At 52.7% G+C, this 24,320-nt stretch overlaps 1 protein-coding gene across 3 annotated transcripts in view; it reads right to left on the bottom strand.

Moving 5' to 3' along the window:
* Positions 1–24,320, bottom strand: part of LOC122382632 (nucleolysin TIAR-like) — a 202,901-nt gene that overhangs the window by 153,629 nt on the left and 24,952 nt on the right. The window contains exon 1 of one of the 3 annotated variants that reach the window (XM_043368215.1): positions 712–864. The exons of the other annotated variants lie outside the window; for them this stretch is intronic. Coding sequence (XP_043224150.1) covers positions 712–801 — 90 coding nt within the window. The 5' untranslated portion in view covers positions 802–864. Of the gene's footprint in view, positions 1–711; positions 865–24,320 lie in introns of those variants that run through there. 3 annotated transcript variants of the gene reach the window in all.

Below are 24,320 nucleotides of genomic sequence, written 5' to 3'. Positions count from 1 at the left end.
CTCCTCGACCCAGTGTGTCATGCACACACTGAGGGCTATTCTAAATGTCGTAGGTACAACCTCAACGGGTTATGGGAAATATTCGGCGATATCAAAGTGAGAATATCGTGAGTCTATCTGTTTACAATCAGAAAAAAAAATAATAAAAAATGAGCTAGCTTACGCAATCGTGAAGGAAGGTCCATACATACCCACATAATGAACAAAAAGACTACTAAAACTGTTTTTGCTAGTTCTGCTTTTGTACACACCCGACTTATTTCTAACTTCTAATACCCACGACCATGTGGAAGTGGGTGGCTACACTTGCTGACAGTTACTAGCGAGCTGATGTTCGTATCAGTTAGGTGGCATCCAAACATAAATGTGGCATCGTTTCGTAACACCGTCCCTATCTTTCCACAAAACAGCGTGCAACAAACTGCAGCAACATCCTACAAGCAGCAACATCCTACAACCCATCACTGAATAAAGTCTCGACCTCGACCCGAACCGACATAACTCGGCCAGACCAGTCGCAAGTCGCCACCCGGCCCGGCCCCGCCGCACCGGGAGCCCGGGAACTCCCCGGACGACTGGCCGGCCGGTCGGCACGCCGAGCGCACGTGCCCGGCACACGAGCTGCGTGCCCCCTCCCCAGCGGCGGCCGGCGGCGCGGCGCGCGGCTGCGTGCCGACGCGTGTCCGGTCTGCCCGTGCGGGCGGCGCCTACCTTGTGCGAGAGGCCGGCGGCCGGCGGCGGCGCGCTGCCCGGGTACGGCCCGCCCAGCAGGCTCGGCAGCGGGATGGGCACAAACACCATCTTGAGGTCCGCCAGGGCTGCGGCTGGTGCTGCTGACTCGGCCGGCCAGCGCTCACTCCGGACGGACGCGCTCCGACGAGAGCGGGCGAGCAGGCGCTGCAGCCGGCGCGGCGCGGCGCTCCCTCTGCCGACAGGGGGCACCGAGGGCGAGCGGGCACAGCGCCGCACAGAGCACCCGGCCAGCAGTCGACAGCGCCGCAGCCACCGTCCGACACTCGCCGCCGTACAATGCGGGCCGCCGCTGACGGGCGCCGCCCGCCCGCCGCCGCCGGAGAGAGGGAGAGAGGAGCACATCGATTTTCGCCGCCGGCGCCTCACCCGTCGTCAAATATTGTACTTCGAAGCGTGGAAGATACGGCATCATTAATGGCGATTCGTGCGGGAGGTGGAAGCGGCGGCCGATGTCAGCTGGCGCGCCCGTCTGCCGCCCGTGGCGCCGGCCGGCCGGCAGAATCCATCAGCACGAGATGGCCAGCGGCCGGCCGCCCTCACATAAAAACGGGCCTGGTCCCCGCGGGCTGAGCGGAGACGGCACCAGAACAGGGCGGCAACACGGCCGGGGCGGGCCGAGCGCTCAGGACTGGGAGCCCGGACCGAGCGCAGCACTCTGCAGAACGGCCTGAGCAGAGGAGCCGACATGGCGCCACGGGGAGCTGGCAGGAGCTGACAGCCGGGTGGCAACGCCGGGCGGCCCACACGAACCGAGGATCACACGAAAATAGCAAACTATTCGAGACAAACCCCAATGCAGATGAGGTTGTCCCATTTTGTCACCTTATTGGGGCTTAAGGAAGCGCCGACTACCATCGTTATTTGTGGCCATAACGTAGAGGTCGTCACATCAACTATTATTGTAATAAAAGAGCGCACTGCAGTGAACTGTTCAATAACGTTCTTTGAAATGATGACATGTTGGGATGCAGCAAATGTCGACTGCTCCAAAATGACGATCTCCCACTTTATGTTCCAGTCACCCATTGCCCTTCAGCGTCTCCATGCCGTCATCACCTGCCGATCAGCCCGGCCCTGCGGCGTAGGCCGGCCGCCGTCTTTGTGACGGTCGACGTTCGTTCGTTCCGTGCGGCGGCGGCGGTGGGCGCGCCGTCACGGTCGGCGCCGCCGGTTTCAGGATGACAGAGTGCGCCCGGCCGTACCAGCGGGCCACAATGAGCACGCGGCCACCCGCCGCCGGGAACGGAGAGCCGCGCGGCCCGGGGAGGGGAGGAGGGGAGGGGCGGGTGACGGGTCACGCGCAGTGAGACAGGAGGAGCCGGGTGGGGGACAGACAGGGAGCCAGGCCTGTGCCCGGCGAGGAGGTCTCTGTCATGCTACATAGCAGCAAGGGAAGACAAAATGTGAGTTACTATTGTGAAACCGTCAAAATTGGGAGCAACACTTTATACATGCGTTCATTTCAAGAACATGGCAGTGCCTAAGCGTTCTAATTTTTCTTACATCAATTCGAGAGCGAGACACCTACTTTCTCGATCTATTGCCCTCAAGAAAAAAAAAAAAAATATGATGGCTAATTCGAGCCAAAAGAATCGCCGTAGCTATGCGAACAGCACACTGGCCTGAAATGAAATTCCGTATGCCTCGCAAGCATTTCGGTATTATTTGTCACTTGAGGTTCGACGCGGCAGTGGAATAGGCCTGCTGATAGAATTCGGCAGCTCTATATCGGGCCCTGCTCGCTCCGTGATCTACCGGGTTTAGCGCCTAATATCGTTCGCCCTTTAAAGTGGCCGCTGTCCCTGAAAGCTTTACGAGCCATCGGCGTCGGTCGTTTGGCGCGGGCCGGCCGGTCGGACGGGCGGCGGAGGGGCCGCCGCCGCCGCAGCCTCCGCCGGGCCCGCGCCCTGCTCAGCTCTCCACGCCGGCACCAGCCCAGCGCCAATCGATCCCGTCCACAGATGAATCATGAACGAGAATCGGTCAGAGGAAATGAGGTGCCTTATCCATACAGCGCTGCCGCCGCGGAAAATAAACACCACTGTCCGGTGCGCGGCTCAGTGCGCGGTCTCGCCGCCGACCATCCGACAGTCGGCGCCCGACTCTCTCCTGTCGACCGCGACGGTCGGCGCTCCGTCGGCCGACAGCCGGTGGGAAAACGGCCCCGGGCCGCGGCCGGCCACAACTGCGGCGGCCTAGTACGAGCCGATAAATCCCATCGGGACCGCATCCGCGCAGATGGAGCGGCCGCCGGCGCCGCTGGCAGAGCTCGTCCAGAGTGCCGACAGAGGCGCGAACAAAGTGCCGGCGCCCACCGAGAACGCCGCCGGCCATACAGCGAGTGGGACCGACCATGAATGGAAAACAGAGCAGCCAACCTGCTAAGAGCGGCCGCGTAGTATCGGAAAATGAATGTAGATGGCAGCACGAACGACGGCCTGGACTGTTAGAGTGTACCGCATGGCACACTCCTCGAAGTGAATGGCGCATCGGCTCCAGCCAGACAGCACAAGACGCGGCAGTCCATAGTTTTGAATCCCTGGGGCGCTACACTGATGAGGGACAAAAGCAAGGGGTAGGAAAAAATAAATGCTTACTGACAGTTACACCATCATTCGATAAGCGTGACATCATTACCATGAAAAATATGTATTGCATATCGTGAAGCAATTAGTATTGTTAAATATGTGGTTTCCTTATGCAGTTAGCACACAATGGCCCACACCAGTCACCCACTCTTGACACCCCCGGGCCACCAGCTGTGTTCGGCCCCGTAGGCCGTAGTTACCTTGAGTACCTACGCTGGCGACCAGACCCGTGAGTGTCCTTTGCCAGGTGATCAGCAGCGCTCACTTCCCATCTGTTATGCAGACGTGAAACTCGGCGCAGTTCCGCCGCCAGGAGCCCACTTTCGCCACCAAACGAGGCCACATAGCAAGGTATTCAAGTTTACGCGCCCACTGAGCCGGCCGACTAGGCACGCTCGGAATGCATTATATAAGCCCAGGGATGTCGGCACGACAGAGGACAGCGTTTGGCTATTCCCGTACACGGCTGCTTCCTCAATAACCACGTAGCAAATGTCGCTGTCTGTAATAATCAGCATATCAACATAACAACAGAAATTCAGCAGGTCGTGATGATAGACATCATTCCCGTCCCTTATGAGAGGCCGAGACAACTGCCTCTCCATCACATCTAGACTTCACCAATAGAGCCTCTTCACGATCAGCTCTAATGACCAAGGAAATCGTTCCATCCTTGAGACCGTATTTGAAGAGGAAGTGGAGACAGCTGTTTCGCGACAAATGCCTATAGTCAGGGTAACGCCGAGGGACGTGGGGATGTGGGGTGGAGGCCCTCGTAGTCAGGAGACGTAGCAGGGCGCGGGGGAGGGAGGGCCGGGGACGGGGACGCGGGGAGAGAGACGGAAGCGGTCGGAGACGCCGGATATCGTCCGAGGTCGCTCTACCCCGTCCCTCCACGGAGCGGATATAGGCGCCGCGGCCTGCCCCTTCCCCGCGCCTAGTCAGACATCGGGGGGCATCGTGCTGGAGGTTATAGTCGGGAGCTCCCCTGTCGCGACTACGCCTCGCTGATTTCGTCGTGCTAGTCGATTAAAAAGTCAAACGTCACGATATCCATTCAGCCCGCGATAAATGTCATTCGTTACTGACAAGAACGAATCCAGTAACAAGTCTGCCTGATATCCTACAATAAGTAAAAATTTGCCGTCCCTGAAAGATATGCCTAGAAGAAAGAAAACTGACGGCCAGCATGAGGCCCTTTAACCACAAAATAACCTCGAGCAGCAGAGAGTATTTAAGGCCCACCTTTGCACTGTCACCGAGGCGCTGGTAAAAGGTCGTCCTAAATATTGTAGCGTCAGGCGTTCATTGCATTAATTATTCCTCGCATGGAGCGATCATGATATAAGCATTCGCATACCTAGCATCACCTGTTCATAACCGCACTCCATTCTTTAGGCGTGATCTTTGCACATGGTCCTAAATACACATAGCTTGAAATTTGTCAGAAGTCCGCATATTTCACGAACCGCCCTTGAAGCCGTTAACATCACCAGTATAACGCCTTATGGGCGACTAACGGAGCGAGCGAGAGGGTGAGCCTTGCACGTGCGAAATTTCGAGGGGGTACCTCCAGCTGACTTGTGCACGGCACCCTACTAACCGGTCTCTAGCGATGTGCCAAATTTGAGCACAATCGGCCCAGCCGTTCTCGAGATCTGGAATCGGCACCCCGCACGTGCGCACGTGCAAAATGGGTCCCAACTGACTTTTGCACGGCACCCTACTAACCGGTCCCTAACCATGTGCCAAATTTGAGCGCCATCGGTCCAGCCGTTCTCGAGATTTGGAATCGACCCCTGCACGTGCGCACGTGCAGCAGCACCCCAACTCTGGCACATGGATATGCATTGCCTAGTGGGTGCCTACCTACATGCCAACCTTTTAGCGCAATCGGCCAAGTAGTTACCGAGATATTGCAACAATTACAAAAGTGACACCTCTTCGTTTTGCACGTGGCACGTGCATAAGGGGTCACCCACATGCATCGGCAATAGTCCAATGCTTGGTAGAAGGAATGAAGCTACCCTACAAAAATTACCGCGTGTAAATCGGTCAAGTGGTTGCTGAGATATAAGCCTCGCAAAAGCGTGACCACGGCCGGCCGGCCGGCATACTCAGAAATTTCCGTTAATCTAAGGAAAGACTACGCTCGCTTCGCTCGCTCCGTAATCAACGCTCCCCACGCTGGATAGGTAGTAGGCGCCGCGGGCCGTGAATCGGCCTCAATGTTCAGCGGCACAGTCTACCTTCCAGGCGTTCACACTAGTGCCATCTAGCGGCAGCGGCCCGTACCAGCCGAGCGGTCGGTCGGCAGGCGCGCGACATATTCGCTAACCGCACCACACATTGGAATCTGACAGCGCCACGGTCACCGGTGTGGGTCGGGCCACATTAGTGGCAGCCGCTGCCACACCGCCGGCGACTATCGGCCACACGGCGACGGCGATATTGGTCTGCGCACGCCGGCTGCGGTCGGGTCACAAAGGAGACGGCGGCCAGGTTTCCAGACATAGCGAGGGGGTTGAACGTGGCAGTGGCAGCAGTTACTTGAAAACGGTCGGATGTAGGAATTGAAACAGCTTATTTGGGTAGCTTCGAAGGTTAAGCAGGCATAGCACCAATACGAAGCTTGTAGTTAAACTCCGAATAACCACTGTCATTAGCGACATCTCCCGGACGACATTGGCATACCAAATATAGTCCGTTTTTCTTATCTTTAGACTTCACTCCAAGATGTTTCGCAAGATATGCACGAGACAAAGCATGGCTTAGAAAAAATCAAGCCCTTCGGAAACAGAAAATATTGCCTTGAAGCCTGGAGAGTGGCGCTCTTGGGTGCGGCAAGTGCAGATTTGTAGTCTCACAAATGTGTATTACATAAATAGGTAGGTACTTATACCTACCTGCTACAAAAATTAAGTTGGATAAAGTTTGGTATGCTAACCGAACTATCGATCCGATGAATTAAAGGGTACCTATAAAAGCGAATATCACTTGGAAATGAACTATTCTGCAAATGGACACAAGTCATCATCAGTGACTTTAGTTCAAGACCTATAGGGCTTGGTTCCAGCCGAAGTTTTTTGAAACCGCAGGTGCGTGCGACTGCGAGTGCGGACCCAATGCAAGGAAATTCTTGAAGGAGCTCGGCGTGTGGCTCGTAACAAGTTCTGGCGACTGTCGTGAAGCACTTGGTTTGTGGTTCGCTATCGCAGACATTCGAGTGAACGCGTTTTCGATAGTATTGACTGTGACGTTGTAATCCTCACGAAGTATCATGTGGACGGGTTAGACTGCGTGACGAGAGGCGGAGATGAATTATGCCTGTGGAGGTAGGCAACCCGCAGGACATGCGTGTTCAGCGGCGCAGGCTACCAACACGAGTTGGCTATATGAGCGTGTGTTTAGCGATGAATGCAGCATTGATCGAAATTAACAAATATACATACTATTTCAATGTGATGACATGTTTTGCTCGTATTACCCGCTAGTGTCTACAAATCTACCACCAGTAACTCGTAATACAAATTACAAAAGACAGGAAACACAGGAGTCGTACTCGTATATTGGGTATGTTTGGTTCACCGAAGCCATCGTAGGTCCCATGCGCCCTCAATCACTTTCACTGTCACTGTCGTCACTGCTCGAATCCTGAAGTGACACGATCACTGGCTCGATGTCCTCCATCATACCATCTGCTCGCCAGTACACCTCTTCCAGTTCTCGCACGTGGCGGCAGCAGTTTCGCCACAAGTCCGGTGGCGCGGCGTCTCGGCTATCCAGCAGCAGCCTTTCCACGTCATTCAGATGCCCAGTGTTGTTGAACTGGCGGACGTGCGTCTTCATGTTTGCCCAAACCATTTCAATCGGATTGAGGTCGCAATGATATGGGGGCAACCTCAGTACTTCATGACCGGCCTCCTGTGCCACCTTGTCCAACACATACTCGCGTGTCTGTTTCAGAGGGCGAACCAGCTCAAGAAGCTCGACCTTCCGCAAGTCCGGATCAGGATTGACATCATGTACCCGCAGCCATTCTTGGATCGCTTCCTTCCTCCAGCTAGCTGTAGGTGCCTTGTTAGCACATCTTGAATGATACGAGGCGTTATCCATAATGATCACGCTATTCGCTGGCAGGTTCGGCAGAAGTTGGAGTCGAAACCAGTCCTCGAAACAGCTCGCGTTCATAGACGTGTGATAGTCGGCAGACTTGCCGTCCGTCCTCATACACATGAATGCTCCTGGGGTGAAGCCGCTGTTCGAGCCAGCATCGACTATGATTAGGCGCTTGCCCTTCCCTGTCACTGGCTTATGGCCGGCCACGTCGTCACTGTCCAACCACGCGACCGTTCGCATATCAAACTGGTTATACCAGGTCTCGTCCAAGTACACTATAGTGCGCTCTGGGTCGGAGCTTCTAATCTTCCGAATGCGTCTCAGGAACGCGTTCCGGGCTGCCACCACCTGAGGTTTTTCAACCAGCAGCTTTCGGTTGTTCACTTGTCGGAACTTGAATCCTATTTGGAACAGCTGCTTTCGTATGGTTGAGCGCGAGATAGTCTGCTCGAACTTGTCCTGAACTGCCGCTCTAATGGTGTCCAAAGTGACCTTTTTCCCTTCCAGGTACATGGCATGCACCATTCTTCTGAACGCGCACTGGTCAAACTCGTCGAAGTACTCGCGTGGCCCCCTGTTAGGGCGCTGGCGGGCTGGAGACTGGCATCCATGTGTCTCTATTCCACTCTTGAATGCATTAACAGAGGCAATCGACACTCCAGTAGCAGAGCTGGTCTCCTTCGCTACGTTAATGCTAGCCGCTGCACTCTCATCACCTTGCTTGAGGTATTCATCTTTCTTTCGAATAAAATATTGGTAAACATTATAAACCACTTGTCTCGCTTGTGCACCGATCGGTTTTCCTTGCCGAAGTTTTGAGAGCATTGCATATTATTGTATACGAATGGATATAAATTTCAAAAGATATATAAAAGTCTCAGATTTCCTTGATACACAGCAGACATATGGGGCCGTATTCACGTCGACTTCGTAAGTCGATTTTCTTTCGTAAGTATAATTTGGTATTCACGTCGACACTTCTTAAGTTTTTATCGACGGAGTTCACGTGAATAAAAAAAAATTATCTTAAGAAGTAGGTCAAACTTAAGGAAATTCTTACGAAAATGATCGACGTGAATACGGCCCATGGTGTGTTCGCTTTTAGAGCCAGTGGCAATGAGCGTGACGCTTGATTTTTATTATCAAATTGTGTGACGTCACGTGCTAAGTTATCTGCACATCTTGGAGTGAAGTCTAAAGATAAGAAAAACGGACTATAGGTACTTACTGCACACAAGAGAGCACTCGATGGAACTCAATAGTTGGTGCAGTGTAAGCTATGGTGGACGGCGGCGGCATAGAAGATGTAATGGTGTGCCATGGGATGTGGAAGATATCTGTTACCTCGGAACGCAGGGGTACCATTGGCCGGTCATTTGTGGTGCATCAGAGGCCACATTGGGTCACATGGCGCCGTGACCAGCACCGTCGATACGACCTGACCCCACCGGGGCGGCCATTCGTCCACGGCCAGCCGCCGCCACACCGTCTGCCAGCTCCCTTTATCGCCACGAAGGGACCCCGGAACAGGCGCACCTGCCGGGCTCGTGGAATCGTAATGACCCGCTGCGTGATGTGCCTGCGTACGAACGAAGATGGGAGCCATGGGCAGCCGATTCGTGTGTGCTTTACACTCATAATTCATCCATTGTTTGATGTCAGACAGACCTATGAATTACGCCTGAATGACACTCGACTCCCTAATTGCAGGGGTGAACTCTAACCACCTGGCTAGCCGTCCATTATCATTTACAGTGTTCCTCAGGTCTGATCGTCCTCCGTTCTGGACTTTTGCCATGACCTTTCCGGGGTCTGACGCCTACCCCTCCCTGTCCCCTCCGACTCCCATCGACCCCGTCCCCGGTTCGTCAAGCCTGGTCTGTCGCCCTGGGTCCCTCACCGTGTCCCTTCGCGCCGGCCCGTTATCGCTGGCTCGCCGCCGCGCCTGCCTGCCGACCGTGCGCCGGGGTTCATTAGGGTAGGGCGCACTTCGGACCGGCGGCGCGCCACACGGCACCATGCATAATACAGGCGGGCCGGCAGCCGGGCGGCCTGGGAGCCGGCCTGTGCGCGCCGCGCCGGGAGGCGAGAATGGCACGGCATGGATACGGCACCGACACGGCCGGCAGACACGAGGGGTGGAGAGAGAACCATCCGTCCTACCTCCAGTGACTGTCCAGTGTCCGTCCCACCAACACACAACTACACGAGAGAGCCGCATGTATGTCACTGTCTCGATACACATAGCAATCAATTGCCTACTGAAAAACGCCAGAGCATGGCATGCCGGTTAGCGTTAAAAGGCCACCCCTTTAGTCGTTCGGGCTTAATTTATATGGACGCCAGCAAGTACTTCGTTGCGTGTTCGTCGACCCGAACTCATGTCAGTTGCCACTGAACTACCTGCAAGCATCGCAATATGTATATCTGACTGGGCTAATGACGTTAGATGTGGCCATGGATCGATCAGCGAACGGCGGGCCGGCGCGGCTAACTGCCGGTCCGTCCGCGCCCATCACCCCGATCCATGTGGATGTGCCATAGAGGCGGACCGGCGCGCTGCAAACACTGGTTAAAAATGCACCGTCCGGTAGTCGGCGGCGCCGCTGACCGGTCGTCACGTGCCGGTCCGCGCGGCAAATGTCCGCACAAAGGGCCGACTGACGGGCGAGCGACGAACCGTCCGCGCGCCGCCGGCAACCGCCCTGGAGAAACGTAATAGCACCCGCCAACCATGAATTAGACGGCCTAAATCATACTAATGCCCGAACCTTTACCACACACAGCTTTACACATGCCGCCCAGCGAGCGTCACCGAATTACAGCGCGGCAACTAGCGGCAGCACCTATCTTTAAGCCCTGTATAAAGGCGACAATCATTATGAACTGCCAGTTGACACGAGGAAAGCGGGACGAAAACAAAGGAGAATATTTGGTAACACGAACACTATTGGAGTTCGTGCTACTTTGCTTGGTGAAAACGTTTATTTGGATAATGAAATGATTCGGAAACCTATGCATCAAGGAAAATAATAAAACAAAAAGATAAAAAGCCGAATTATATTCACTGCCCAATTTTAACAATTTTAACACAATGTACCGTAGACTTAGGTATGCTCCCCCCCCCCCCCCGCCGATGCCTTGCCATAAGAATGGGTCTGCAGTCACCACTACTCGATCTTGAAACTGAAAATACGAACATATCCAGAGCATTTGCAATGCAATTGATCTGAGAACGTCCGAGATGAATACAAACATGAATACAAATGCCAAGCCAAACATCCACAGTCGTGCAAGTGAGCGCTGAGTTGTCGCCAAGGAGGACAATCCTTGCCAGCCACATGTTGTCTGAAGATGACAGTGTCGCCGGATCGGAACGGCCATCCGCCCGCGGCGTGCCGACCGATCCCCCCCTCCCGTGCCGGCGCCGCTCCTCTGTGGGGGACGGGACGGAAGCACGACTCGAAGGGGGCCGGCACAAACGCGGCCGTGGACAACTGTACGGGAACGTCTCACGGGAACGTCCTCTGCACTACCGGGAACGGTTCACGCATGCCCCACATCGGCAGGAATAACCGATAGGTACCTACTTAAAAGGACAACTAATTGACACGTCCGTGAGATAAAACAGTCCAAGTAGCTTTCACCACTGTGATGGGGCCCAGCAATGTCATGTCACGGCTACTCAGTAACCTGTGTCAATTCTGCACGGTGTCACTTCTTGCCAAGAACGGTGGCACTCATGAGTCGGGAGTCAGGCCCCCCCCCCCCCCCCCCGCTGTAAAGAAACAGCAATGACGACGCCGACCTTACCAAGAAGTTCTTGGTAAGGTCGGCGTCGTCAGTGCTGGTTCTATACCTACAGCGGGAGGATAGGCCCTGACTCCTGAGTATGATAGTTGGGGTCCATGCTAAGGGTAAGACGGAACGAAGCAAGGGTTGCTTAAATCAGCCACCTCCGTTGAGTGGGACGAAGAACGGTTCCGAGTCAAACACCTTCCAGTATAGCAAAGCGCGGCCTCCTCGTCTGTCAGTTCGTGACAGTTCCCACTCTACCCCCACCCCCGCGCTAAGCGACTCAGAGTCTGTCCACAGAGTGTCCCGCAGGCCAGACCAATTTAGATTCAGCTCTAAATATAGCCAGAATTGACACGAGCTGACTCTGCGCAGACCCAGCTCATATACCTCTCAATGTCAGCTCGGGCGTGTCCAGATCAAGCAACATCAGAACGATTCATGCACGGAGCTAATGAGCAGTGTCAGAATAGAACCGGTAACGGCGGTCACAGACTTCTACGAACGTTAATTAAATATCTCGCCCAAAACGAGCGGCCTCAAATCATAATCAGTTATCGATGTTGGTAATTTGGACTAAGCGTTTCGCGGAAGTACCAGCTGACGCTATTGGACCACCATTACTGAAATGGTTTAACTTGCACAGCAACTTCGCCGCAGTACGTAACGACATTACCTACGCTGGTAAAGTGGATTTAACTGGGCGGCGCTGCTTTCACGCGGGTATGACGTCTGGATCGAGACAAACCGTGACCGAAGCTCGGTCAGTTTCAGCAGATTTCAAGGATGCTCCAGGTGTTGAGAGAGCTAATAGTATACCTGAATGCCATGCTTGGCGAGCCCCAGCGAATATGGCACCGGAATAGAGCATCGGTGAACCCAGATGGAGCACTGCCGCCGGCCACCGCTCACTGAGCGGCAGCCGCCCCTGTGCCCGCCCGATCGTGATTTAGCGCCGCCACGACAGGCCGAGCTCCGCGCGGCGCACCGCCGGCCCTGATAGATAAATAACATCCCGATCTGCATAATGGAACGTCTGGGGGCGCCGTTCGCAGCTGCGGAGCCCTAAGTTTCCGTTACGACCCAATCAGGACATTAAAGACGGCGCTGATCGAACGGGAGACCCGTCAAAATCATCCGGTCGGATTAAACCCTCCATTCACAGTTCGACGTTACGACGCCGGCTGGCGGACACCGGTGCGCAACCGGACGGCTCGCGACATCGCCACTCCGCGGCCGGCGTGGGCACTGACCAGCAGAATGTCGCGGCCCGGCGACTCTTCTTCAGCCGTGACTCAGCCGTCTGTCGGCGCCCATGACTCGGCGATCTTCCCAGGTCGTACGGCTCTGTCGGTCCGTAAGCACAGCATAAAGCCCTCCGGGACACGAGTTCGTCCTCCCCTATACACCCATACTCACCATCGTAATAGCGGAGGTGGCCCGCCGCCCCTCGGTCATTTTTCAGTGTTCGCTGACAGTCAAAACTGTTAGTAGCAGCGAGCAGGGGGAGGCTATAGGACATCGCGACACACAGCGTCGCCTTTTAGACGTCCAACCACCAAGGCCCCGCGTTTCCTGGTGCTCTTACAGACGTTGAGATGATATCCCCATAAACACATATGCACACTTGAAAGGAATTCAGATGTCTTAGTACAATTATGCGATACGCAGACTCTTAAACCGTTCCGCCGCTTTGCTCGATTGCCTAGTCCCGGTGAGTCCTTTACGTCTGTCGTCTAGCCAAAGTCTCTGGTCCATTTCACCCTCTAGTCTAATCTTTCTCTTCTCCCTGCTTCATCCCCTCGCTCTATCCCTGCGCTCATATATAACGCTCTATCCGTGTCGCTCTATCCCGGAGTGCACCGTGCCGCCCCATCCCGGTTCCGCGGCGGCCCATACCCTGCTCATTGATTTCGGCCCAGTTCGCGCGTCCGACCCCGCTCGTGTAATTAATTACTGGGCGCCGGCGCCGGCTGTAAAATTTCCCGCGCCGCGCCGGTCCGCCGACGACCATCGCTCGCTCCTCACACACCAGGCAGAGTTACGGCCGGTACGGGTGCGTGACGCCGCCTCACAGATTGTCAGAGAATCCTCCTCAAACGGCCAGTGCGTGCCGTGATCCTACAGATTGTCAGAAAATCCACCTCAGACGGCCGACGCGTGGTACGATACCACAGATTGTTAGATAATTACTTGGACGGACATTGGGCGAAAAAATACACGCAGCACAAGGGCTTGTCCTGACACGACAGTTTTGCATTGTTATCGTACTAGGAAACCGAAAAGATTGGGTAACCGGTAGTATCCGTTTTTGCTTTTTGTGCTGTCTGCGATGTTTAATTTCGGGCGCTGTGCTGTAAATGCGCCGGCGGTGAGCGGAAATTGCAACTCTATTACTCATCTTCCCTCCATCCGGGCGCGTCACATTTGTTTCTGGCCTACAGCTGTTGCCAGCGGTGCGCCGCAAAGGAGCACCGGCGGCCCACGCGCCAGGCCGACTCTGCGCCCAGCTGCATCGATTCCACACGACATTTGGCAAATCAGACGGGCCACGTTTAAACAGGCCGGGGAGAGCCGGCTCGCCGCCGGTCGAGCGGGTAGAGTCAGCGTGGCGCACGACACATACGGAAAGCATCTTAATGAAATGCTTGAAGTGCGACAAATACATACATACATAAAGCACATGTACATACATAAAGCACATAAACGCCGGACGTTAACGAAAGCTGATGCATTTAGGTAAAGAAAGGCGAAAGGTCAATTTAACAAGTTCCAGCATCTCCGAACCGCTTCGGAGCTGACCATTATTGTCTGACGGGTATGGCCAACGGTCGGTGGCGTTACAGGCCAGTCGATGTCTGTGAACGGCGCGGGACGCGTCCGGTAACGGGCACAGCGACACGTTTCACATTAAGGTTTACCTAGAGCCGAGCTGCCAGCTGCTCGGGAACTCCCGATTGAGTGGCAGAGGGCAGAAACTGCGAAGCACCTTCTGGGCATTGTAATCAACCAGTCCAAAAGTTGTGGACGATATTTCTAGAAGCCTAAAAACAAAGATAGGTAGGCAGCGGCTGTTACAGATGGCTACGAAAAGCGTTGCGGTCGCCATTGACTTAACCCGCGCACCGACGGGGGTCTGCGCCAACTTCGCACCGACGGGGGGGGGGGCGGATGACCGCCTCCCCCCCTGAGATCTCGAGAACGAAGCAAGATAGCGACAAGCGGTAAACGGCATCGGATACGCACGGTCAAGTTCTACAATTTTTACTAAGGTCATTTTCAGGTCAGGTCAAAGATGACGTCACAGGGGTCGAAAAAGTCCAAATGGCGGCGCTAGATATGGAGAGTTTTTCTCGAATAACTTTCGAATTAGTCAAGATAGGAACAAGCTAAGGGCATCATCGTGATCCTCTCGTCAATCCGCATCGAATGATATGTATGTTGACCTCGAAAGGTCAAGGTCAAAGGTTGACCTCAGGTCACGTGACCTCGAGGTCATCATGTATATCATTCGATGCGTCTTGACGAGCTGAACACAATGAGACCATCCACGCGTCTGTATCTTGTTCCTGTACGGAGTTATTGGCCAAAAACCTTTGGTGACCTTTGATGACGTCACATGACCTCACAGCTGCCCAACAGCAAAACAGACCTCAAGGTAGTGAAGGTTGATCGTATATGAAGTCATGTATGGTATATGGGGCCATTCCGACCCGTTTTAGTGGTAAAAACAGGGAGTTGATTTTTCCCCCATTGACTTATAATGGGGAGGTCGCGAAATTGACCTGACCTTAGGTCACCGATATCAAAATTCCGAGATATACAAATTGTAGCTACTAATGACCGAATAACATCCTGCGACTTTCAAAGGCCTCTGACATCTACTGTAGCTCTGGCACGGTGACAAAGTTGTAAAAAAGTGACTTGAGGTTGGGTCATTCAAAGTGACCTGGTGACCTGACCTTGAAAGGTAGGAGGCTCAAACGTGCACACCATGTGTAAAATTGATGAGGGAATAGTCATACCAAATTTCACGGCGCGGCGCGGTTTTCCCGCTATTCGCGAAAAACCTCAGGGGGGGGGGGGCGGATATCCGCCCCCCCCCCCGTCGGTGCGCGGGTTAAGGCTACTTAATGTGATTCCTATCTGCCTAAAGGTTTTGGCATAGACCACTGTATATGGTCTGTATATGTAGCGAGGGGAATTAAAAGAAAGGGAGTAGTAAACACTGCTCTGCTTCGTTGCGGTTGACCCAGCACCGCGGTCCATTGTCGTTCAGCTGGTTGTAGCAGAAGAGAGAGCAAATTGCTGTTGGGAGATCCTCGATAGTAAAGCTGGTAGAACAGGGGAGCTTGAGAGTCTTGGAAAAGATCCCGAGAGAGATCTAGATCCTGAGATAGATGTAGGTATCCTTATAGGGATCTTGATAGAGATCTTGAGATGACGTCCACCTGGGAGAGATGTAAGTATAGATCCACCTTGCATACAAATACATCTGATGGAAGATGCTTTTTAATTTAGAGGCTTGATGATTCTGTTCATTGTATAGACCATGATGCACGAGATGCTTCTTCACTGCTCGGATTTGGGATAGAGGGATCCGATCAGCTGGGTTTGCGGCACAGTTGGGCAGGTGAAGGACAGGGCATTCGAAGTCCCGATGACCACTGCCAAACTTAAGGGTGGTAATTACATTGATTAATTGAATGTGATCATTCGTCCAGTCACCCATTCCTATATCACTGGCCTCCCCATTACGAAAATTGCCCACTTAATTCGTATTAGCGTTGCGATAGTTTAGTTGCCCTCGAGGGTTGCTAGCTCGACTGCCGTAACCGAATTCTACGCAATTCCTATCGGCCTTATTCTAAGATTCATCCTTCACCATTCTCACACCCTTGTTCGCGTTACAGTCACCTTTCATGCATTCACCCAAATTTAATTCGTAGCCCTCGAAATTCCCTCCGATAGTGTTAGGCGTCGGATCAACAACGATCTCCCCGGCGAGATAAATGTCTCTTTCCGAAATCCATATGCATGCTCCGCTAACCGGCGACAAAGATACTTATCGCAGGGCCGTCCAGAATAATTGCACAAATATCCACCCTACTAATTTATGGAATTCACTACACGTCCGATAGACTTATGGTACACATATACACGATTTATATCCGACTTATCTCTCTACCGGGAGAGATTACCTATGCCCTCTTCCGGTCCGCGTGTAACATTCCCGTTCACGACCCAGGGACCACAGTTCATATCCTGGAACTGTCCTTAAACCATGGGATTTACTCTTCAAGGCCTTACGTGTCCTGGAGTACATTCTTCCCTCCCCTGAGGCTGTCCAGTACCGATTAGAGTACCTTTACGAAATAAGTATGAGGACTTATTCGGGACACTACGGCTCGCTTTATCCGCCCTTTGGGTGACTCACCCCTGACCTTCGGCTTCTTGCCTTTGGCATAACTTGCTCTCCACTGCATACTGTGCCAATCTTCCCCCTCTCCCCTGCCGTAGAAACCTCTCACTGCCTTCTCACCCAGTGTTACCTAAGCGGGAAAATTAACAGTGGCCGGTACCACTGGCGGAAAACGTGCATATGCCCTGCGTACGTGACGGCGTGTCCCTCTTATTATTCCGGTCTGGACGTGGGTTTAGAGAAGTGCATCTGTGTCTCATACGGTCATGCTGGTAAACGTTACGCCATAGGAGACGGGCAAACAAGCCGTCTGTGCCTCAAAATGCCCTGTGCCAATATTGGTGGAGTAATTATTGGCGCTAACTCGCAAGAACGCGAAGAACAAAACGCATTATTTATCCAACCAAATCGTAATCTCAAGCCCTAATTGCTGCTGCACGCGTGAACCTAATCATCAGTTCTCGTATGCAATCCTAACAAACCTTGAACCGTTCTTGATTTAATCAGATGATCTAGAACCACTTAGTACGCACCGATCTGTCGTCTGGTTGTGATCCACCGTATCATAGTGAATTGCTGAATGCTCAAACGGAAATGACTCCTTGAAACTCGTTCGATAGCTTCTGATGGGCTACTAGTTACCTATACAATTTATCTTTATAGAATGCCAGAATATTGTGATACGGATCGCTAGCTTTTCAGAGGAAATCTAATTTAAATCATCCTATCAACAGTAAACAATGCACATCAAACGAACTGCAGTCTAGATATTACATAGCACATGTCGTATTTAACTGTCTACGTTCTTATCCCGTTGCAACTTTCCGCAACTAACTAGGCTCCTATACGTGACCTTCACCTACCGCACGCGCCCCAATTACGGCTAACCCACTGCCCCTGTTGTGGCTGCTCCTCGCGCCCTCTGGCGGCTCAACGCCCGCGTCGGGGACGACGAATGCCACGGCCGCCGGCCGGCGCCGCGTCGACACCGTCAGTCAGTCACGCCGCTATGGGCGCGCCAACAGTCGCGGTACAGAGCTCGTTCGTGTTGTCTCTTCTGGCCGGGTAGATTCACCGGATGTGTCAGCGAGTGTGAATCTGGTAAAATATCGCTACAATATCTCCCTGTTCGACATCTCATCAGCTCCATTCCACGTAAGTTTTTTTTTTAAATTAAATTCCTGCCCCATTTAATCGTTCCCCAACAAAAATGGTCTTTTCACTAGTATTTATTCTACAAAAGCACTACGATCGGTACCTATATTAGTCGCATATTAGTTCTAACCACAAACAATTCTACATCTACCTATTACTCGACATTTCGCAATTTTAATGACGCAAGTACAAGGACCATCTAAAGTCGCAAGATGTCAAACCGTCGACCTCAAACCATTACTCTCAACTCTGCACCTAAGTAACAGAAGAAATTCCGCCGTAAGCTCAAGCATTCGTATCTGTCGAAAATCATAACTCATAGCCATATTCATAGATCGACTGCATGAATCAGTCGCCACCTTAAAACATTGCATTCCTTTCCAACCGTATTTACCTGTTCTATAATTGATTTCGACTTCGCAATTAATTCCTACAGCAATATTACCAATGATTTCGCAATGCAGCTTTTAGTGAGTACAGCACGAATCTAAACCCTTAATTCCACAAACGTTCCAACCTCAAATCGCACTTGACCACCGCCGATTATAATAAATCGAACGAACCAGTTTGACCAAAGACAAAGACATACTCAATGTTGTCACGCATCCTGTCATCAATTTCAGCGTTCGTGACACTGAGCTGCTTATTCAAATTTTAGGATCTCGCTCCCGGCCTAATCGTGAACTCCAACTGACAATAACGTATTTACTGGCGGCTCTGACATGACTCCGAAATTCAGATCCTAATATGCTACTAGGGTGTCTGGACCAATAAGTTCAAAGTAATTTAAGTTTTCCAATTCCAATTGAGAGTGCATTTTATGGCAACCGAAAATGTTTGGCAGTCGTCACGGCACGGCAACCGGGCAGAGGGGGGGGGGGTAAGGATTGGGATTGAGTAGACTTTTCAACAACACTCACATTCTGGAGTTTCTCTGCGCTTCCGCTTCTCAGTGTGGTCACAAGCGTCGGCTGCTGTCCTCGGTTCTGATCACTCGAACTGAAGAGGCTTCTCGCGGGTGACCCCGGACTGACGGCGGCTCCCAGATGGCGTCTCCGGCTCCAGCTGTGGACTGTGGCTCTCGGCTGCTCGACTGTGATTCCCCCTCTGGTTGGGTGGCGCACCCTTTTATAGTTGGGGGGGGGGGAGGGGTGACTGCCACGCCCTTGCGACGTCATCTTCCTCTGCCTTCTTCTGGTGGGTGGGGCCGTAAGATGGCGCCCTCTGTCCTGTTTAGTCACCTTGCTCCTCTGTGCCTGCAATTTTTGGCCGTCGAATCGTCTTCGTGTTGAGTGCTTATCATTTTAGTAATCGCTGGCATAAAACAATCCCCGAAAGGTTTGTGATTTTCGAGTTTTAATTTTGATTCTTCAATTTTCATTTTATTCAAACTTTTGTTTCCTTCCGTTTCGTCTGCCGCCAACGCCCCTGTGACGTCACTCTTGCTCCGCCCACCGTACCGGGGCGGGGCCGTAAGTCAGCGCCTTCTTCCTCTGCGGAGATATCTGGAACTACCTCATGAGGCCATTGTGAGGTCGGTCACCCGGCTGTTTTGCCAGGTTCACTCACCCTGGGTTGCTGTGCCCGACAAAGGAGGCTGTGTGCTCCAGCCGGCATCCATCCTTGACACTGCTCCATGATCTGTTGACATATCTTACTGATCCAGCGTTATTTGAGGAGGCTCGGATCGCTCATCCTGCGGTAGCTGTCTCCATAGGCGAGCGTCGTAATGAGAGTTTAACGGCTGCCCATTGCGAAGACCTCTGGAACTACAGCGTTTTTGCTTGCCGTAGGATCTTTCTGGTTTTGCCATTCCCTCCGTGGGACTCAGCGCGGCGCAGCTGTTGTGGTACCTGACAGAGTACGTGACAAGTGACAGAGTACCTTAACGTGCTCGCTCGCCGCCGCCGCCGGCCGCAGTCCTGACGTAGCTTGTTGACTCAGCTGTGCCTCAGCGGTTCGTACTGATGTGACCGGCATCGTCTTCTCGCAGACGTGTCTACTGCGGGCTATTCTCACGGACAGTGCTCGTTGAGGGAGTTGGGGAAAAGTGCTGAATGGGGATGGCGGGCCTGGTGACTGGGGGGGGGGGGGGGTAGTGAATAATGAGAGGGGAGGAGAGCGCAGCAGCAGCGCTCCGCTCAGCTGTGCGTCACCCGGTAGCAGCGACGGGTGTGTGAATGAAGGGCTAGGCCTGTGACCGGACTGCGAGGGGGGGGGACTGCCGGACCGAGCCGTGCCGAAAAGATATTACGTTAAATGTTCAAGATGTAGCGTGCTACATCTTCAGTCCAAACAACCCTAGTTGCGTCCTCGCAACTCATACAAAAAAGTCACACCCTTTACTCATCTAAATCTACACAATCATGTGAACTTCCGCAACGCCTACAACATGACACCGTATACCTAGTACAGTACACACACGCACCTGTTGTTCCTCGTCCCCACCTTAGTTGTCGTTCACCAGATCCGGGTCACGGGCACCAACCACTTTGGTTAGCCCGATGTCGACGGTGGCCGTCGGGTAAGCGGCTTCTCAGGAGGGTGAAGACCTCTATAGCAGCCCAGGTGGGCGGCCTCCACAGCAGTTCGGGTGGCAGCCTTCACGGCAGCCCGGGTGGCAGCCTGCCATGGCAGCCTGGGTGGGGCGGCCTCCACGGCAGCCAGGGTGGGGAGTTTCCACAGCAGCCCGGATGGCGGGCTCCGTGGCAGCCCGGGTGGGCAGCCTTCACGGGAGCCCGGGTGGCAGCCTGCCATGACAGCCTGGGTGGGGCGGTCTCCACGGCAGCCAGGGTGGGGGAGCTTCCACAGCAGCCCGGACGGCGGGCTCCATGGCAGCCCGGGTGGGCAGCTTGCACGGCGGCCCGTGCGGGCAGCCTACGTGGCAGCCCAGGTGGATGACTTCCGTGGCAGTCCGGGTAGGCGACCTCCATGGCCGGCCCTGCCGCGACCTCCGTGGCCGCCCGGGTGGCAGGCTCCGTGGCAGCTCAGGTGAGCGACCTCCATGGCAGCTCAGGTGGGTGACCCCCGAGGCAGCACGCGAGGGCAATGCATCCCCGTGGCAGCACTGGTGACCTCCGTGGCAGCTCAGGTAGCGACCTTTCGGCGGACCAGGTGACAGCCGTCGCAGCAGCCCAGGTGGGTGATCTCTGCAGCAGCCCATCTGAATGTATCGGTTGGCAGTTGGTCTTGCAGCATCCTGGCACCCTCTCCTCGTTCACCAACTTAATAATCGCCTTGGCTGTGTTGTGAAGACGACCGTGTTTGATTTTGATTCAGTACAACACGAGCATTCCGCCTGTTCTTCCTCTTCTGCTTTTGATATTGCTGTCCTTTTATCCTCAATACTCTAGAAAGTTCGAGCTCTCCTTTGCAATACAGCAGCTGACCGTGACTTGGACTTGTTGTACAGCAAAACGTAGAAGAACTGATATGCTGATGCAAACAATTGTCAAGTTTCAATTTCGGCCTGTCTTCTGTACCTATTAGTCTGATCCTTTGTTCATGAGACAGCTTCGTTTCCTTATCTTATCTTCAACAACTTCTTCTATGTCCTTTTCAGTATTGACCCCTCCAGCACGTTTATTTCCACTGCTGTCAGTATTTCGAACACCTGCTCAATTCTTCAACTTTCCTGTCATCAGCCACCATCATAAGCTTCATCATCTTCACACAGCTTTCTTTAGCTCATCCTCTTTCTTCATATCGACCCCTGCAGCACGCTCATTTCCACTGCTGCCAGTATTTCGAACACCTGCTCTATTCTTCAACTTCCTCCTCTTCTCCATACGGTTGGCTTTCAATTCATCAACTTCGGGTTCGGCGGCTTGTGCCAGTCTACCAGCTTCACAATTTGAGAATTATCAAATCCCCACGTTTTGGGCGCCATTTGTAGCGAGGGGAATTAAAAGAAAGGGAGTAGTAAACACTGCTCTGCTTCGTTGCGGTTGACCCAGCACCGCGGTCCATTGTCGTTCAGCTGGTTGTAGCAGAAGAGAGAGCAAATTGCTGTTGGGAGATCCTCGATAGTAAAGCTGGTAGAACAGGGGAGCTTGAGAGTCTTGGAAAAGATCCCGAGAGAGATCTAGATCCTGAGATAGATGTAGGTATCCTTATAGGGATCTTGATAGAGATCTTGAGATGACGTCCACCTGGGAGAGATGTAAGTATAGATCCACCTTGCATACAAATACATCTGATGGAAGATGCTTTTTAATTTAGAGGCTTGATGATTCTGTTCATTGTATAGACCATGATGCACGAGATGCTTCTTCACTGCTCGGATTTGGGATAGAGGGATCCGATCAGCTGGGTTTGCGGCACAGTTGGGCAGGTGAAGGACAGGGCATTCGAAGTCCCGATGACCACTGCCAAACTTAAGGGTGGTAATTACATTGATTAATTGAATGTGATCATTCGTCCAGTCACCCATTCCTATATCACTGGCCTCCCCATTACGAAAATTGCCCACTTAATTCGTATTAGCGTTGCGATAGTTTAGTTGCCCTCGAGGGTTGCTAGCTCGACTGCCGTAACCGAATTCTACGCAATTCCTATCGGCCTTATTCTAAGATTCATCCTTCACCATTCTCACACCCTTGTTCGCGTTACAGTCACCTTTCATGCATTCACCCAAATTTAATTCGTAGCCCTCGAAATTCCCTCCGATAGTGTTAGGCGTCGGATCAACAACGATCTCCCCGGCGAGATAAATGTCTCTTTCCGAAATCCATATGCATGCTCCGCTAACCGGCGACAAAGATACTTATCGCAGGGCCGTCCAGAATAATTGCACAAATATCCACCCTACTAATTTATGGAATTCACTACACGTCCGATAGACTTATGGTACACATATACACGATTTATATCCGACTTATCTCTCTACCGGGAGAGATTACCTATGCCCTCTTCCGGTCCGCGTGTAACATTCCCGTTCACGACCCAGGGACCACAGTTCATATCCTGGAACTGTCCTTAAACCATGGGATTTACTCTTCAAGGCCTTACGTGTCCTGGAGTACATTCTTCCCTCCCCTGAGGCTGTCCAGTACCGATTAGAGTACCTTTACGAAATAAGTATGAGGACTTATTCGGGACACTACGGCTCGCTTTATCCGCCCTTTGGGTGACTCACCCCTGACCTTCGGCTTCTTGCCTTTGGCATAACTTGCTCTCCACTGCATACTGTGCCAATCTTCCCCCTCTCCCCTGCCGTAGAAACCTCTCACTGCCTTCTCACCCAGTGTTACCTAAGCGGGAAAATTAACAGTGGCCGGTACCACTGGCGGAAAACGTGCATATGCCCTGCGTACGTGACGGCGTGTCCCTCTTATTATTCCGGTCTGGACGTGGGTTTAGAGAAGTGCATCTGTGTCTCATACGGTCATGCTGGTAAACGTTACGCCATAGGAGACGGGCAAACAAGCCGTCTGTGCCTCAAAATGCCCTGTGCCAATATTGGTGGAGTAATTATTGGCGCTAACTCGCAAGAACGCGAAGAACAAAACGCATTATTTATCCAACCAAATCGTAATCTCAAGCCCTAATTGCTGCTGCACGCGTGAACCTAATCATCAGTTCTCGTATGCAATCCTAACAAACCTTGAACCGTTCTTGATTTAATCAGATGATCTAGAACCACTTAGTACGCACCGATCTGTCGTCTGGTTGTGATCCACCGTATCATAGTGAATTGCTGAATGCTCAAACGGAAATGACTCCTTGAAACTCGTTCGATAGCTTCTGATGGGCTACTAGTTACCTATACAATTTATCTTTATAGAATGCCAGAATATTGTGATACGGATCGCTAGCTTTTCAGAGGAAATCTAATTTAAATCATCCTATCAACAGTAAACAATGCACATCAAACGAACTGCAGTCTAGATATTACATAGCACATGTCGTATTTAACTGTCTACGTTCTTATCCCGTTGCAACTTTCCGCAACTAACTAGGCTCCTATACGTGACCTTCACCTACCGCACGCGCCCCAATTACGGCTAACCCACTGCCCCTGTTGTGGCTGCTCCTCGCGCCCTCTGGCGGCTCAACGCCCGCGTCGGGGACGACGAATGCCACGGCCGCCGGCCGGCGCCGCGTCGACACCGTCAGTCAGTCACGCCGCTATGGGCGCGCCAACAGTCGCGGTACAGAGCTCGTTCGTGTTGTCTCTTCTGGCCGGGTAGATTCACCGGATGTGTCAGCGAGTGTGAATCTGGTAAAATATCGCTACAATATCTCCCTGTTCGACATCTCATCAGCTCCATTCCACGTAAGTTTTTTTTTTAAATTAAATTCCTGCCCCATTTAATCGTTCCCCAACAAAAATGGTCTTTTCACTAGTATTTATTCTACAAAAGCACTACGATCGGTACCTATATTAGTCGCATATTAGTTCTAACCACAAACAATTCTACATCTACCTATTACTCGACATTTCGCAATTTTAATGACGCAAGTACAAGGACCATCTAAAGTCGCAA

This window comes from Amphibalanus amphitrite, unplaced genomic scaffold, assembly GCF_019059575.1.
Source record: "Amphibalanus amphitrite isolate SeventyFive unplaced genomic scaffold, NRLGWU_Aamphi_draft 000144F_arrow, whole genome shotgun sequence".
NCBI lineage: Eukaryota > Metazoa > Arthropoda > Thecostraca > Balanomorpha > Balanidae > Amphibalanus > Amphibalanus amphitrite.
Note: the sequence above shows the minus strand (reverse complement) of the source record. Positions and strands in the feature narration are given on the sequence as shown.